The sequence below is a fragment of the Lissotriton vulgaris genome, chromosome 2_1 (genome assembly GCF_964263255.1).
Source record: "Lissotriton vulgaris chromosome 2_1, aLisVul1.2, whole genome shotgun sequence".
NCBI classification, from domain to species: domain Eukaryota; kingdom Metazoa; phylum Chordata; class Amphibia; order Caudata; family Salamandridae; genus Lissotriton; species Lissotriton vulgaris.
This window is the reverse complement of record NC_141687.1, coordinates 2,022,873,169-2,022,891,684: the sequence shown is the minus strand read 5'-3', so window position 1 is coordinate 2,022,891,684 and position 18,516 is coordinate 2,022,873,169. Positions and strand designations below refer to the sequence as shown.

At 45.0% G+C, this 18,516-nt stretch overlaps 1 protein-coding gene across 1 annotated transcript in view; it reads left to right on the top strand.

Moving 5' to 3' along the window:
• Positions 1-245: 245 nt before the first annotated feature.
• Positions 246-18,516, top strand: part of USP50 (ubiquitin specific peptidase 50) — a 210,455-nt gene continuing 192,184 nt past the window's right edge. The window contains exon 1 of the mRNA XM_086959004.1: positions 246-1,586. Within this exon, the coding sequence (XP_086815130.1) occupies positions 319-1,586 (1,268 nt within the window). The 5' untranslated portion in view covers positions 246-318. The remainder of the gene's footprint in view (positions 1,587-18,516) is intronic.

The following is an 18,516-nucleotide window of genomic DNA, read 5'->3' as shown; positions in this document are numbered from 1 at the left end:
TTGTTTCACACTAATTATTAGTTTGTGATGACTGCGCCACCTCGCCCACAGTTCCGACTTCTACTGCTGTCTCTCACGCTTCTGTTTTCATTTCCTCGACACACAACTTGAAGCTTGCAACCTGTCTAGACAAGTTTCAGAGACAGTGAGGCGTTCGTTGACCTTGGTAATGCGAAGTCAATGGATACAGGTGAATGTGTTGCACAAACATCGCGTGCATTGAGTTTCCGGCCCTCGATCGCAGTTATTCGAAGTCGCTGTGGATTGAAGCACGCGGACTCGGAACATGATGCGAGCTTCTAGGGTGGATCCGGTGAAATGGACTTTGCGATTGCAACAGTTCGGGAGGAGCCGTGGGCCCCGCATGAATGCACGGCCGTGGAAGTAGTTTCACCCTCTTGGAACCTCTGTGCAAAGCTCAGACCTCCCTCTAAACGCAACCGAGTAAATCCGGTGGCTTCTGCGATAAACGTTAAACACGTCACCCCTCGGCCTCCACGGCAGCAGCAGCCGTCCAGGAAAGAAAGCTTTATGCTGCTAGCGGACGAGTTCGTCGAAGCCACTCTGAAGAACATTAATAGCAAAGCTTCCGTCGCGTTGAAGCTGAATAAAAAGAGCACTGCCCGGTGGAAGGCGGTGAACCAGGAAGAGTTTCTCGCCTGGCTGGCTGTCCTCCTGCAGGGGGCACTGTGCGACAACACACAAGAAAGCGCCAAAGAATGTTCCAATAAGTCCGTGAAAACAGAGACAGGCGCGTATCGCTTTGAGGACATTCTGCACTACTTGTGCGTGAACAAACAGAGGAAGGATTCAGATGCATTTCTGGAAATACAGTCCTTGCAAGAGAGACTGGCTACGAGTTTCTGTAAAATGTGCATTCCAGGGAAGACAGTGTGCATTAAAAAGTTTAAGGTACATATTAAAGGGCAGCCAGAGTGTAGTGGCTTGAGGCTCGCCCTTTTGATGGATCTGGACACAGGCTTTATCTGTAATTTCAGTCTACATCCCCTGTCGCACCCGAGAGGCAGGTGTACGCCACTAGCGTACGTACTCCAGGAACTTCTTGCCCCGTACTATGGGAGAAGTTGCTCCGTGCAGTTGGCTGTTTCTGCTCCACCGACTAGGAAGGCCCTGGATGAATTTAATTTGCGGGGTGTATCGTTTAGATTTATTACCTCCTTATCTGACTCTGCAATTCTAAGGAATGAACCACTCTCTTTTTTTGGCAGCTCCAGTGTTCGGTGTGAAAATAAGAATGAGAATGCGGGCTCCTCGTTGGCACCGCCCTGCCACCTCCTTGGATGGGATGGACCTGTGCAGCTCCCACTGAAGGCAGGGGGAAACAGTTCAGGTGTTTTCATGCAAGCTTTTTGGCTCATGGCTCACATGACGTGTATCAACTCTTTTCTTCTTCATTCAAAAAAAACAACAACTCATCTAAAAGACAGCTCAATATATGAGTTCACTAGAGCATTATCCGGTGAGCTGAATACATTAGAACGCTTTCAGAAGAATACTCGCGAGAAACAGAGCAGAGGCACTTGTCTGAATGGAGACGGCGATCAGCTGCGTTACAGCGTGTCAAGGTTAGCTTTCAAGTTACAATATTTTTTATGTATGAATAAGATACTGTGTCATGACTTGAGAGGGCGAGTACCCACCTCAAAAAATAATCACAATCCTGTTCAGGGTGAACCACAAGTCACTACATAAACCTGATCTCCACGCCATGGTAGCTATGGCATAGAGCAGACAGGCTTAGAGGCATAAACAAGCATTTACAATGCAATGGTCTCGGCATTATTAAAGGTAGAGCTATTGGCATTGCTCATGACTTTTTTTTTTTTTTAAATCATAAATAAATGGCATTGTCATTTACATTGCCAATAGCGTAATCGTTAAATAAATGGCATTGTTATTTACAATGCCAATAGCTTAATTGCTCGCAAATGCATGACCTATTGCATTTACACCCACACAGAGCCACACACACAAAGCCACCCACTGACACACATACAGAGCCACCCACACAGAGTAATTCACACAGAGTCACCCACACACACGAGGGCTCTAAGTGGAAGCGTTTTTAATAATATACAAGCCATAGTTGCTGCTTATTTACTTGGTGTATCATATATATGGATGCAATGACAGAAACAGCAAAGTACAAGTTGGGTGGCACACTATGCTAAGCACAAAGCCAAGCGTTTTACAGAATATTTTACTCTTGAACTGACCACCAGTAAAGAAAATATACACATTCAGACAGTGTTACAAAAGAGTACAGCTGCAATTAACATCCAAGTTTAGGTGACAGAAGATTGAACCTAGCTCCCAAAAATAAGTAATAATATTTGCAAACTGCACTGCCCCCCGAAAAAATAGACTCGGGCTCCAATGTTCCTACAGCACTCCTCCCAAGGTCTTAAAAAGATTTTGCACCCTGTGTTGGCAAATTCACATTCACGTGCAAAAGTATTGGAAAGTACCTACCAAAGCAACGTGGACAGTGAACTCCACTCCAATACCGATGGATGCAATAAGGATGACGACAGGCACAGCACTCAGCTTTATCCCGATCAGCCCCGTCATTCCAAAGAGCTCCACTGTCATCAGAGCAAGCACTATCACCTGAAAGGATGCAAAAAACACTGTAAACTCTTTGGCCAGACCACCAAGAACCAATGAATGGTCCAACAAGTTAAATAACGAAATAAGTAATCTCAGATGAGCACACAACATTTTGCTTGTGGCAGACATTGATAGCCCATGCTTACTGTGCCAGCCCCGTCTAGGAATTACTTCAAGATTTGCCATCAATACTTTAAGTACAATATAATGAGGAGCAAGAGAGCACCAATGTTTTATTTCAAGTAGATAACAGTGATCCGATGTTCTGCTCAAGTTAGCCTATGCATGCTACCAGAATAGCCAGCTAACAAGTGCAAGCATGAATTTAAACACTTTCTAATGTGACCAGTGCTTTGAATAAAAACGCTAAGTTCGCACAAATGGAATGGTGACCGCACCCTTTATTGCGCGGAACAGATTATACAGCGGTGCTTTTCATTGCCTCCCCAAACAATGAAGTACAGTTTAACATGGACTTGGTATATCACAGTTAAAAAGAACAAAGTTGCTCTGAAAAAGTGACATCCTAACACAAGTTACTATCAGGAACAGGTGAGAGCGTGACAGAATGCAGGGCAGGCAGATTCTGCTCATTTAAACACTCTGCATGCCGAACAAACATTTTATGCTCAATTTATGCCTACTGCAAAAGACGTAAAATCCACAACACACACAGGTCACCCCTTGACCAAACCAGTCCAAAAAGGGTGCTGGGGTTTCTACTAATCTGACTGCTCAATATCACAAGCTGATTTCCCCCGGAGCAGCTTAGCTATCCAGTCAAGGCCCAAAGTGAACATTAACGCTAGACTTATGGTGAATGAGTTGGTATGAAAACACATGTGTAATGCAAATAAAAAAAAAATCTTATTGCTAGAGAGATGCTGAGAAATAAGCAGCTGGACAACCCTGGCACCAAGCACAGATTCATTCATTTGATAGTTTGACATTTAACGAAACAGTGTGTTACGTGATACGTAAGCACATCCCTGTATACGGGCACACTTGTAGAGTTCAGCGTCGCTGATTCAAAAAATAGTTCAAATTGGAAGGTTTTCAAAGTTTATATATATTTAGTGCATATTCAAGATATCCATTGTACAGTGGCGTTACATCACGCCATATGTTCCATTGACAGTAATCCAATGAATAGTATTGCAAGGTATGCTCCAATGCATTTCGGACTCGTATAGTCCTTTATCAAGGAGCACTGTGGGAAGGATACAATAACTGCATGTTAGATCAACGGAAAAATGAGCAATTAACAAGTTGTGTGCGTGCAGTCAAAAACGCGTGGGTGAAGGAACACCAAGAAAAAACACCAAGAAAGAAGTCGGTGCATGCGGTTCAAGAAATGGACATTAAGGCATGCGATCAAAAAAACGGCAGTTTGTGAGCCGGTTTGTCTAGGTGGGGGAAGGTGATATTCAGAGTGACCATGCATGGGGGTAACTACCATTGTGTGAAGCGTTAAATAAATCCTAAAGGCAGCGCTAGTTGGGAGAGTGATCGAAGACCAGGACGACGATGAAACGAGGGTGATTGAACAAAATGGAAAGAGTCTTACACTTCCACTTTTAACGAGCGGCTCACGTAGTGCTGCAAACAAGGGGGAAATCAATCAGCAGTTGTCACAAGCGGAGACGCTTGTAAAAGGATAAACAAGCCGTCAAGCGGTCACAATAACTTACTGTGTGGGGTTCGAAGAGGTGGACTACATGACTCGAGCTTCACGGAGGTACTGCGAAGTTCGTGGTGAGGGTAAAGAATGTTAGAAATAAAGAACAGACACCCGAGTGAACGTGAAACCGTGGTGGCCATCTTGTAAAGGTGAAATAAGCCGTAAAATGAATAAAAAAGTAATAGCAGGTACAAGTCACAATATACATGTAGAACGGGGGTTCAATATATCAAGCAATCAGGTTATAGATAACAACTCAGTTCGGTTCTGTCATTGAGCCCGAAGGGCTTGAGAGATTGGAGTTTGTAAATCCACGATGTCTCCCGTTGTAGGAGGGTTTTGTTGTTGTCTCTACCCTCACAGTGGGTGACCATTTCCAGTACCAAATATTTCAACTGGGCTATGCTGTGTTGTGCCTCGTTGAAATGAGTAGCCACAATGGACTTAGTGTTCTTAGTTCGGATGTTTGACTTGTGCTCATTGAGTCTGATTTTTATTTTTCTGCTGGTTTTGCCTACGTAGATCTTCCCACATGGGCATTTCAGCAAGTAAATCAGGTTAGCCGAATCGCAGGTGGCATCAACTTTTAGAGGAATCTCAAAACCTTTCATGGGATGATGTATGACATTGCCCACTATGACATTATTGCAGTTGCTGCAGTGATGACAGGGACGCGTGCCTGTGTGTTTCCTTGGTGTATCAGTGGGTCTTGATAAGATTTCTCTGATGTTCATAGGACAGTTGTAAGCAAAGATGGGGGGATCTTTGAAAAGGTTTCCAAAATCCGGTTCCGACGATAAGATGCGCCAGTGTCTTAATATGATTTTTTTGTAACATTTACTCACAGTGGAGAATTTGGAGACCAATGTCAATCTAGGATTGAGATCCTTTTTTCTGCTTTGCAAAGCTTCAGTCCTTGGGATGGTGAGTGCTCTGTTTTGTGCATCCTTAATGATGTTGTCGGGATAACCTCTAGTGGAAAACCTAGAGGCCATGGTTTGAATTTGGGAGTCTCTCCTATGTTCATCTGATACTATCCGGGTAACTCTCAACATCTGGCTGAATGGAAGATGTCTTTTTAAAGATTCTTGATGGAAACTACTATACAGTAGAGTATTGTTGCGGTCCGTTTCCTTGCGGTATAAATCGGTTTCAATGCCATCTGTGGTGATTTTTACAAGTACATCCAAGAATGTAATTTCTGTGGCTGAAATATTCCAGGTGAACTCAATACGGTCATCTCTGGTGTTCAGTGTAGATAAGGCTAATTCCAGGTGTTCTCGGGATTCTTTCCAAATAAAGAAAAGGTCATCTATATATCGTGCATATAGTATGAGGTTGTCTTTCCAATCCGTGTGGTTTTCAATGTAGTTTGCTTCAAAGTTGCCCATGTAGATATTGGCGTATGTCGGCGCGGCGCAATTGCCCATTGCCATCCCAGACATTTGTAAATACCAATGATCCTCAAAACAAAAATAGCTGTGATACAAAGTAAAGATCATGAGCTCTAAAATGAATGTTTTCAAAGAATCTGCAATGTCCGATTTTAGTAAGGCTGATTCAATAGCCTCGATGCCCCCAGCGTGGGGAATAGAGGTGTATAGACTCTTAACGTCAGCGGTACATAGTAGTATTCGTTCATCTTTCTTGATTTCAACAGAGTTTAATTTATTGATGAAGTCAGTGGTGTCACGAATGTAACTTTTCAAATTGGTAACCATGGGTTGCAAGTGGCGGTCAATAAATTTGCCTGTGGGTTCGTGGATTGACCCCCGTGTAGACACGATGGGCCGGAATGGAGGATCCATTAAGTTCTTGTGTATCTTTGGCAGCATGGTGAGAGTAGGACTTTTGGGATAGTCCACGGTCAGATATCGCTTGGTTCTATCATCAATGATATTGTTTTCTCTTGCTGTGTCGACAATATTGAGTAGCATGGTTTTGTACTCTTTTGTCGGGTTGCTCTCAAGTGGCTGGTATGTTTGGACGTCTAAAACGTGTTCTCTGGCTCTGCAGGTGTAGAGATCCGCATTGAGGATGACTAAGGCACCACCCTTGTCAGCTTTCAAACATTTGATCATAGTGTTATTAGCGATGTTCTTCAATGTGTCATGTTCCTTGTTAGTGATGTTCCTTCTTTTGGTTTTTTTGAAATTAATCTTGGCGATGTCCTGACGGACTAAAGTTTCAAAATTGTCAATACTCTTGTGGCTGCTTGGAGGCATATAGTTGCTTTTAGGTCGTAGGCCCAATAATTGATCAGGTTTAGTTTCCACAACTGGTTCCAAAACTTTTTCGAAAAAGTGCTTTAAGCGTAGTTTTCTAGTGAGCTTAAATGTACTGACTTCTAATTCAAGGAGGTTGGTGTTGTTGGTTGGGATGAATGACATACCCTTTTGTAATGTTTTAATTTCGAAAGGTGTAAGATTGGTATCAGAAATGTTTATGACTAACGATTCTTTCTTGTCTTGGGTTTGTTCTGAGGTTGGCTCTTCTCGTTGTCTTTTCTTTGATCTTTTGCCCCGTCTGGGTCGTCGATTCTGTCTGGGCCTAATTCTAAAAAAGGCTCCGTGGTGGTTGTCGATGAGGTGGATGCTTGAGCTGGACGCTCTTTGGAGGTTGTTCGTTCACTTGGTTGAGGTCTTGGGGGACGGTTGGTGGTATCGCTATCAGATGATGAGGTGTCAGTGTTCTGGGAATATGGTTTGTTTCTTCGTCGTTGGGCGTAAACTTCCGCCCAAGTATAAACTTCCCCAAGTTTGTAGTCTAAAATGTCACGCCTAAATTTGCGTAACTTACGTTCGTTGATTTCCCTGGTGTGACGGTCAATTTGTCGATTGATGTCTTCCAATGTGGTGTTTAGTTCCTCAGGGGTCATAAGATCTTTAAGTTCGCTTTCGGTGGTGGTGATTTCCAAAGATAGTTCTTGGAGGATTCCTGACAGTTCCTCTATAATTAACAAGATTAAATCCAAGCTACACTTGTTTAGGATAGCGTACCATCTATCAAGGAAGGTTTTAGAATTCTTGCATAGGGAAGGTTTTAACGCAATGCGTAGGCCGCGGGGAATACGGAGTGATTTGTGATACTTGATGAGGGTATTCGCGTGGAGTTTTTGGTTCACACGACGTTTCGATAAGTACAGTAGTTGCTTGAGACATTGTTCCTTCGTTCTACTCGAAGGTGTTTGAGTTAAATCATCGTTGATCAATGCATATATCCTTTCCGTTGCGTCAGAATCAAATGCCAATGTTTCGGCATGGGCTTCAGTGGATTTAGATATATCTTCGTATTGCATCTTAAAGATGATCCGGAGGGCGTGCTGCCAGCCTACAAGGCAGTGGGATATAGATATAGAACTAGAGAAGAGGCTTGGGCGCACAGCAAACGTGGGATAAACACAAATTGTGAAGGGCGGTTGATGAGATGGGACAAGTAAAGGTGCTCCAACAGGTGACGTAACTAGCCAATACGTCCAGAAATATAACGAAACAGTGTGTTACGTGATACGTAAGCACATCCCTGTATACGGGCACACTTGTAGAGTTCAGCGTCGCTGATTCAAAAAATAGTTCAAATTGGAAGGTTTTCAAAGTTTATATATATTTAGTGCATATTCAAGATATCCATTGTACAGTGGCGTTACATCACGCCATATGTTCCATTGACAGTAATCCAATGAATAGTATTGCAAGGTATGCTCCAATGCATTTCGGACTCGTATAGTCCTTTATCAAGGAGCACTGTGGGAAGGATACAATAACTGCATGTTAGATCAACGGAAAAATGAGCAATTAACAAGTTGTGTGCGTGCAGTCAAAAACGCGTGGGTGAAGGAACACCAAGAAAAAACACCAAGAAAGAAGTCGGTGCATGCGGTTCAAGAAATGGACATTAAGGCATGCGATCAAAAAAACGGCAGTTTGTGAGCCGGTTTGTCTAGGTGGGGGAAGGTGATATTCAGAGTGACCATGCATGGGGGTAACTACCATTGTGTGAAGCGTTAAATAAATCCTAAAGGCAGCGCTAGTTGGGAGAGTGATCGAAGACCAGGACGACGATGAAACGAGGGTGATTGAACAAAATGGAAAGAGTCTTACACTTCCACTTTTAACGAGCGGCTCACGTAGTGCTGCAAACAAGGGGGAAATCAATCAGCAGTTGTCACAAGCGGAGACGCTTGTAAAAGGATAAACAAGCCGTCAAGCGGTCACAATAACTTACTGTGTGGGGTTCGAAGAGGTGGACTACATGACTCGAGCTTCACGGAGGTACTGCGAAGTTCGTGGTGAGGGTAAAGAATGTTAGAAATAAAGAACAGACACCCGAGTGAACGTGAAACCGTGGTGGCCATCTTGTAAAGGTGAAATAAGCCGTAAAATGAATAAAAAAGTAATAGCAGGTACAAGTCACAATATACATGTAGAACGGGGGTTCAATATATCAAGCAATCAGGTTATAGATAACAACTCAGTTCGGTTCTGTCATTGAGCCCAAAGGGCTTGAGAGATTGGAGTTTGTAAATCCACGATGTCTCCCGTTGTAGGAGGGTTTTGTTGTTGTCTCTACCCTCACAGTGGGTGACCATTTCCAGTACCAAATATTTCAACTGGGCTATGCTGTGTTGTGCCTCGTTGAAATGAGTAGCCACAATGGACTTAGTGTTCTTAGTTCGGATGTTTGACTTGTGCTCATTGAGTCTGATTTTTATTTTTCTGCTGGTTTTGCCTACGTAGATCTTCCCACATGGGCATTTCAGCAAGTAAATCAGGTTAGCCGAATCGCAGGTGGCATCAACTTTTAGAGGAATCTCAAAACCTTTCATGGGATGATGTATGACATTGCCCACTATGACATTATTGCAGTTGCTGCAGTGATGACAGGGACAAGTGTGCCCGTATACAGGGATGTGCTTACGTATCACGTAACACACTGTTTCGTTATATTTCTGGACGTATTGGCTAGTTACGTCACCTGTTGGAGCACCTTTACTTGTCCCATCTCATCAACCGCCCTTCACAATTTGTGTTTATCCCACGTTTGCTGTGCGCCCAAGCCTCTTCTCTAGTTCTATATCTATATCCCACTGCCTTGTAGGCTGGCAGCACGCCCTCCGGATCATCTTTAAGATGCAATACGAAGATATATCTAAATCCACTGAAGCCCATGCCGAAACATTGGCATTTGATTCTGACGCAACGGAAAGGATATATGCATTGATCAACGATGATTTAACTCAAACACCTTCGAGTAGAACGAAGGAACAATGTCTCAAGCAACTACTGTACTTATCGAAACGTCGTGTGAACCAAAAACTCCACGCGAATACCCTCATCAAGTATCACAAATCACTCCGTATTCCCCGCGGCCTACGCATTGCGTTAAAACCTTCCCTATGCAAGAATTCTAAAACCTTCCTTGACAGATGGTACGCTATCCTAAACAAGTGTAGCTTGGATTTAATCTTGTTAATTATAGAGGAACTGTCAGGAATCCTCCAAGAACTATCTTTGGAAATCACCACCACCGAAAGCGAACTTAAAGATCTTATGACCCCTGAGGAACTAAACACCACATTGGAAGACATCAATCGACAAATTGACCGTCACACCAGGGAAATCAACGAACGTAAGTTACGCAAATTTAGGCGTGACATTTTAGACTACAAACTTGGGGAAGTTTATACTTGGGCGGAAGTTTACGCCCAACGACGAAGAAACAAACCATATTCCCAGAACACTGACACCTCATCATCTGATAGCGATACCACCAACCGTCCCCCAAGACCTCAACCAAGTGAACGAACAACCTCCAAAGAGCGTCCAGCTCAAGCATCCACCTCATCGACAACCACCACGGAGCCTTTTTTAGAATTAGGCCCAGACAGAATCGACGACCCAGACGGGGCAAAAGATCAAAGAAAAGACAACGAGAAGAGCCAACCTCAGAACAAACCCAAGACAAGAAAGAATCGTTAGTCATAAACATTTCTGATACCAATCTTACACCTTTCGAAATTAAAACATTACAAAAGGGTATGTCATTCATCCCAACCAACAACACCAACCTCCTTGAATTAGAAGTCAGTACATTTAAGCTCACTAGAAAACTACGCTTAAAGCACTTTTTCGAAAAAGTTTTGGAACCAGTTGTGGAAACTAAACCTGATCAATTATTGGGCCTACGACCTAAAAGCAACTATATGCCTCCAAGCAGCCACAAGAGTATTGACAATTTTGAAACTTTAGTCCGTCAGGACATCGCCAAGATTAATTTCAAAAAAACCAAAAGAAGGAACATCACTAACAAGGAACATGACACATTGAAGAACATCGCTAATAACACTATGATCAAATGTTTGAAAGCTGACAAGGGTGGTGCCTTAGTCATCCTCAATGCGGATCTCTACACCTGCAGAGCCAGAGAACACGTTTTAGACGTCCAAACATACCAGCCACTTGAGAGCAACCCGACAAAAGAGTACAAAACCATGCTACTCAATATTGTCGACACAGCAAGAGAAAACAATATCATTGATGATAGAACCAAGCGATATCTGACCGTGGACTATCCCAAAAGTCCTACTCTCACCATGCTGCCAAAGATACACAAGAACTTAATGGATCCTCCATTCCGGCCCATCGTGTCTACACGGGGGTCAATCCACGAACCCACAGGCAAATTTATTGACCGCCACTTGCAACCCATGGTTACCAATTTGAAAAGTTACATTCGTGACACCACTGACTTCATCAATAAATTAAACTCTGTTGAAATCAAGAAAGATGAACGAATACTACTATGTACCGCTGACGTTAAGAGTCTATACACCTCTATTCCCCACGCTGGGGGCATCGAGGCTATTGAATCAGCCTTACTAAAATCGGACATTGCAGATTCTTTGAAAACATTCATTTTAGAGCTCATGATCTTTACTTTGTATCACAGCTATTTTTGTTTTGAGGATCATTGGTATTTACAAATGTCTGGGATGGCAATGGGCAATTGCGCCGCGCCGACATACGCCAATATCTACATGGGCAACTTTGAAGCAAACTACATTGAAAACCACACGGATTGGAAAGACAACCTCATACTATATGCACGATATATAGATGACCTTTTCTTTATTTGGAAAGAATCCCGAGAACACCTGGAATTAGCCTTATCTACACTGAACACCAGAGATGACCGTATTGAGTTCACCTGGAATATTTCAGCCACAGAAATTACATTCTTGGATGTACTTGTAAAAATCACCACAGATGGCATTGAAACCGATTTATACCGCAAGGAAACGGACCGCAACAATACTCTACTGTATAGTAGTTTCCATCAAGAATCTTTAAAAAGACATCTTCCATTCAGCCAGATGTTGAGAGTTACCCGGATAGTATCAGATGAACATAGGAGAGACTCCCAAATTCAAACCATGGCCTCTAGGTTTTCCACTAGAGGTTATCCCGACAACATCATTAAGGATGCACAAAACAGAGCACTCACCATCCCAAGGACTGAAGCTTTGCAAAGCAGAAAAAAGGATCTCAATCCTAGATTGACATTGGTCTCCAAATTCTCCACTGTGAGTAAATGTTACAAAAAAATCATATTAAGACACTGGCGCATCTTATCGTCGGAACCGGATTTTGGAAACCTTTTCAAAGATCCCCCCATCTTTGCTTACAACTGTCCTATGAACATCAGAGAAATCTTATCAAGACCCACTGATACACCAAGGAAACACACAGGCACGCGTCCCTGTCATCACTGCAGCAACTGCAATAATGTCATAGTGGGCAATGTCATACATCATCCCATGAAAGGTTTTGAGATTCCTCTAAAAGTTGATGCCACCTGCGATTCGGCTAACCTGATTTACTTGCTGAAATGCCCATGTGGGAAGATCTACGTAGGCAAAACCAGCAGAAAAATAAAAATCAGACTCAATGAGCACAAGTCAAACATCCGAACTAAGAACACTAAGTCCATTGTGGCTACTCATTTCAACGAGGCACAACACAGCATAGCCCAGTTGAAATATTTGGTACTGGAAATGGTCACCCACTGTGAGGGTAGAGACAACAACAAAACCCTCCTACAACGGGAGACATCGTGGATTTACAAACTCCAATCTCTCAAGCCCTTTGGGCTCAATGACAGAACCGAACTGAGTTGTTATCTATAACCTGATTGCTTGATATATTGAACCCCCGTTCTACATGTATATTGTGACTTGTACCTGCTATTACTTTTTTATTCATTTTACGGCTTATTTCACCTTTACAAGATGGCCACCACGGTTTCACGTTCACTCGGGTGTCTGTTCTTTATTTCTAACATTCTTTACCCTCACCACGAACTTCGCAGTACCTCCGTGAAGCTCGAGTCATGTAGTCCACCTCTTCGAACCCCACACAGTAAGTTATTGTGACCGCTTGACGGCTTGTTTATCCTTTTACAAGCGTCTCCGCTTGTGACAACTGCTGATTGATTTCCCCCTTGTTTGCAGCACTACGTGAGCCGCTCGTTAAAAGTGGAAGTGTAAGACTCTTTCCATTTTGTTCAATCACCCTCGTTTCATCGTCGTCCTGGTCTTCGATCACTCTCCCAACTAGCGCTGCCTTTAGGATTTATTTAACGCTTCACACAATGGTAGTTACCCCCATGCATGGTCACTCTGAATATCACCTTCCCCCACCTAGACAAACCGGCTCACAAACTGCCGTTTTTTTGATCGCATGCCTTAATGTCCATTTCTTGAACCGCATGCACCGACTTCTTTCTTGGTGTTTTTTCTTGGTGTTCCTTCACCCACGCGTTTTTGACTGCACGCACACAACTTGTTAATTGCTCATTTTTCCGTTGATCTAACATGCAGTTATTGTATCCTTCCCACAGTGCTCCTTGATAAAGGACTATACGAGTCCGAAATGCATTGGAGCATACCTTGCAATACTATTCATTGGATTACTGTCAATGGAACATATGGCGTGATGTAACGCCACTGTACAATGGATATCTTGAATATGCACTAAATATATATAAACTTTGAAAACCTTCCAATTTGAACTATTTTTTGAATCAGCGACGCTGAACTCTACAAGTGTGCCCGTATACAGGGATGTGCTTACGTATCACGTAACACACTGTTTCGTTATATTTCTGGACGTATTGGCTAGTTACGTCACCTGTTGGAGCACCTTTACTTGTCCCATCTCATCAACCGCCCTTCACAATTTGTGTTTATCCCACGTTTGCTGTGCGCCCAAGCCTCTTCTCTAGTTCTATAGTTTGACATTTACCATTCTCTTTTATAAGCATATAGAACTATTAGGGATAGAAGACAATGTGAAAAGTTAATTTCCTTCCGCCATTCTGACATTTTATGACTACACATATATGATGTACATGCGGGATATAAATCCAATTTCTATTGGCACTGGTGATCAATCTCCGCAACAGGATAGGCATTTAATGATGGACAGGGTACAACTAACCAACAAATAAGCTTTTTTTCTTTCACTATCCTACGTGCATTACCGAGAACACAGCAATTAAACTCCTCCCCATTTAGACACGTACACCTAGTGTTAAAAAAAACTGAGCTTCAAATCAATGTGGAGTTAACTATGCAAGCAACATCAAATAAAGTTGCTAAAAGGCTCCTTTTAGAAAAGTGCTGCTCATATGGCGCCCACGGGGACATTTCTCTGCAGGAGTACCCCGCTCAGGGCCCAGCTACTTCAGCGCTGAAGTTCACCCCATCTCTTTTCCTGGCCCCTCCCTGCCTCATCCAAGGTCAAAAAGACATTTCATGAATGATGTAAGAGCCAGGCGGGCAACTAGAGCCAAATTCCTGGGGGGTGGGGGTTATTCTACCAACCACAGACAGAGTGGCTGTAAGAAGGGGTGAAGACGCAACAAAAACCTAATTTACAATGAATGGTCTTTTAAAGACCGGTTAAGTACTCGGGTGCGGCTGCAATTAGATGCTCGCCAGCCTGCAAAGACACGTCAGCCCGGGCTGACACACACGACGGGGGGGGGGGCGAGGCTAAAGTCCTTTGAACCCAATGGGTGTTGCACGCCTGGTAAGAGCCACACTGCAGCAGAGGCCCAGACATAAACAAACTCTCGTGGACTATAGCGAGAGCTATGCTGAAAGGAATTCGACTGCCACAGAGGCCATTATAAACTTACAATGATTCCAGCTGTCCAGGGGTTCAGCATGAACAGGGCACACACCAGGAACGTGCATGCCAACACCACGCTGATGGACAGCAGGAACCAGTGCCGGAGGCCGATGTACTGCTCCCAGAAGAGGAAGGGGTAGCCGTTAGGGTAACTGGCCACCCCCAGCCTGGAGAAGTTGTTGCAGATTACCCGCACTTTCTCAATCGCTTCCACGAAGTCTGACGTTTCGCGCAGTCCGTTGAGGTAGAAGGGAAACTGGGCGTATTCAATGGGGGGCGATGCTGGAACTGAAGGAGAAAAAAGAAAAAACGTTTTGAAGACTGTCTTTTTCAGCTAATGTACAACATATTTAAGATACAAATCCACCAATCAGACGCGAGGGAGGGCAGACTGGAATGGATTATGGTGTGAGAAAAAAAGCATAATTGCTCGGATGGCACGTTCCACTAGCGAACTACCGTACTTTTTACTTTCCTATTTTAACAACCCGGCTAAGTAAGCCCCTAAAATCATTGCGCCAAATGCCCCTTAAGAAGGTGGCTACGCGTTCTGCGTGCCAAGAATAGTTCATAATTACGTTGCTGCATCTGCTGGAGGGGGCCTTGGTAAATCGTCCGGTAATGTTTGGACAAAAAATGCAGGTGCAAGGCCTCCCCGTCACAGAAGATAAAGTAATTCCCATATGGTGAACACCTTAATTGCTGATGAATGCCATCACCAGCGAACACGCTCATAAAAAATGCAGACCGGATGTTGGGCTTTGTTGAGATACCGATGTCAAAGCCACAAAGGCATTGAATGAGCGAATGCGTGTTAAAATTAAGCATTCTATGCAAGCTGCCTCCGAGCTATGGGGGATAAAGGGGACATCCGCGGGCCCTGCCGCAACCATCAGCAGACCTGACCCCGATCTCGACACCCTCACGCCACAAGTCAACCCGGCCTGCTCCTCCCGGCGATGGCTCGCCCTCGTTCCAGCACTTGTTTCATATCCTAGGTATGCCTGTATCACCTGATTACTCACCCTCAAATGCCACAGACTTCTCGGCATGCATCAGCAACATTTTAAGGAGTGTCATTTCTTAACACACAAAAGATCCTAACGGCGAGAGGTGGGCAGGCCGCCTCCGATGCAGGGAGGATTATTGACAGATCTATGCCCTTGGGAATTCCTAGGACTCTGGCTGATTTCTATTGAAATACTTGATCATGGTTTTAGACGGTGTAGGAGAGTAGGGTCTGCAATCCTATGATCACCCAGATTTTTTGCTTTTGTTTCACTGGTTTACGACTTTCTCTGGCTGTGGGCCTGCCAATCAGACCCACAGCCTGGCTGTTCTCTTTCTAAATTACGACATGTACCCTAGGTGCATTTACCAATTGGTACTTGGCCACCTTATCAGACCCTGTAACTCAGGGCATAGGTGTACCCAGGGCTGCCAGGGGCTGCAGCATGTATTATGCCACCCCTGGCTGGCCTCTTAAATTTGACACAACTGGCTGCATGACAGCTGGGGCAAAGTCGTGTAAACACGCTTTGCTGTAGGTGTAGTATACCTATACCTAACCCTAAAATGGACACACAGATTCCTATCAGTCACTCCTATGGCAGGCCTTGACAATCCTGAAGGCAGAGTGCTTGGAATCGTGTGAGATGGTGCTCTGGCATGAGCTGAGCCTGTCTGCAGCTTGCGGAACCAAGTCCTAATAGCTGTTCCATGATATCGCATACCATATACTCTTAAGTGCATTATAATCCTCGCGGTTAAATGCTAACTTTGGTATTGCTTTATCAAAACATGTCGAGTAAGGTGTCATACGAATTGGAATACTAACCCCTCGCCAATTCTGGCGACGGGGTTAGCATTCCACCCTTCTAGAGGGACACGACATGTATGTAACTGTGAACCCCGGTTAAAGTTAACTGAAGCCTCAGCTCCACAAAATGGATGCTGCCACCACAGACACGAGTCTGACCCCCTGCAGCTGGGAGTCCTTCCAGCGAGGGGAGCCTGGACAAAGGGTTTCCTGTCAGGGGCGGTGCTAGCACCGTCCCAGACATGGTTTTGTGTATCCTGGGTAGGCAGGGCTTTACAGGAAGGTGACTGCTGAGTGGCACCCCGGTGCTCACTACGCATAGGCCGGTCTGAACCAGTTCCAGGGGCACACCAGCCCCTGGCCTGGGGAAGTCCGGCATGGCAGAGGGGTGTAACCACCCCCCACCTAGTCCCACCCATAGGCAGGACCTAGTCACCGGGTCAGCCCCTTTTTTTTAGTATAAAGATGGGAGCGGGCCCCCTGTTCAAATTAGATCATCTTTGGAATCAAGACACGACTTTCTGCGAAAGGACTTCAAGATTTCTTCCTCAAGATTCTCCCTTGTGGCTAAGGAGTAGTCACCCTGCATCAAGCGGGCACCATCCTAAAGAACACTGCGGTCTGCTGCAAGTCCTTCTTCACGAATCCGACGACCCAGCTCGACGAGACCCGGCTTCCCTGGCACCTCTGACCTCTACTCACCTCTACAGCAAAGCTGAGAACCGTGAGTGCGACGAGACCTCGAGGGACCGACGATCGCCAAGACTGCACGACATCTTTACAACAAGCCCACCGTGTCCTCCACGGGTGAGTGCTTTGGGGTCCGAGAAGCCCCGACCCTGCGCAGCTCCAGCACCCAAGATCAGCCTCCCTGCATCTCCACGATCTGCGTGGGGCCCTTCTGCTGTTTGCTGTGCACCGCGTTGTTTGGCTACTAGCCGGCTGGCTTGTGGCCTTCTGAACGACGCCCAACGACATCACTGCTGCTGGTCTAGTTGCTCGAGACTGGCCCTTGCTTCCTTCTTGAAGAGAGGCACCCCGGACCCTCCTGGTCCACTCCAGACGCCATTTTAGGTCCACCGCGTGGGCTTGAATTTGCCAAGGCTTTGTTGCCCAATCCTGGGTCCAGCGACGCCGACAGCTTCTATCTTCGTGGGACAGCTCGATCCTCCTTCCTGGTCGCCGACAACGCCTCCTGGTCCGTGAGATCTCCGAGCCCAGCGTCACCCACACGCCTTGTCGAGGTGGCTACCATCCGGTGCCCTCCTGGTGCCCACTGACTACTGGCTAGTAGTCTCGAACTTGGTCCCCTCTGCTTTCAGGTGTCATCTTCCATCGATCCAGGCTTGGATCCACCGAACTTTCTTCACTGGTCGCCTGCCAGCAACTTCTTTCTTCCAGGCTCCTGGTCCGTCAACGAGGATTCCCGACGTCTTTTGAGTCCTATGCAGCTGCAGCCCCTGGGCTAGGTAACTTCGGCATTTCGGTGCCCCAGCATAGCCTCACTATCCAAGGGTCAGAATCTACTTTCGTTTTCTCCCTACCAGGTCGGGTTCGCCCGAGAACACTAACTTTGCAATTCCTAGCTACCATAGACTTTGTCCCGCATCTCGCGTGAGAGTGCACACACTGCACCTGAGTCCCCTAGGCCTCCTATAAGTAATCTGAAGGTTCTATAGTTAAGTCCTAGCGATTCCTAAGCCTATTAGTACTGTACTTACCTGCTAGTAATTTCGCATTCCACTTTTCTAGTATATGGTTTTCCGTGCCCCTCGGGCATTTGTATATACTGTGCTAACTTAAGTATTTTTGTAAGAGTTTTGGTTTGTGCTTAGTACCCTGTCCTCATAAAGAGTACAGGGCTGTTGTGATCTTTAATAAATAACTGTTTATTTTCATAACACTTGTGTGGTGTCCTTTCACTTGGTGTTCAAGGGGTATATGTGGTATAACAGCTGGCTTAACACGCCCTCTCGAGTCTTTAGCCTTAGACTGCTCGTATCCACGCTACTAGGATAGCTGGTCTATAAGGTTGACTTACAACCAATCATCAATAAGGGTTGCTGGACTGATACATAGTGTTCACTAGAATAGTGACCACTGCATATCAGGCCACCTTCTCACATTGGTGAGCAGCGGTTGGGATTTGAGCTTGCTGTTGTTTTACCACACGTATCCTAAGAATATCTTGT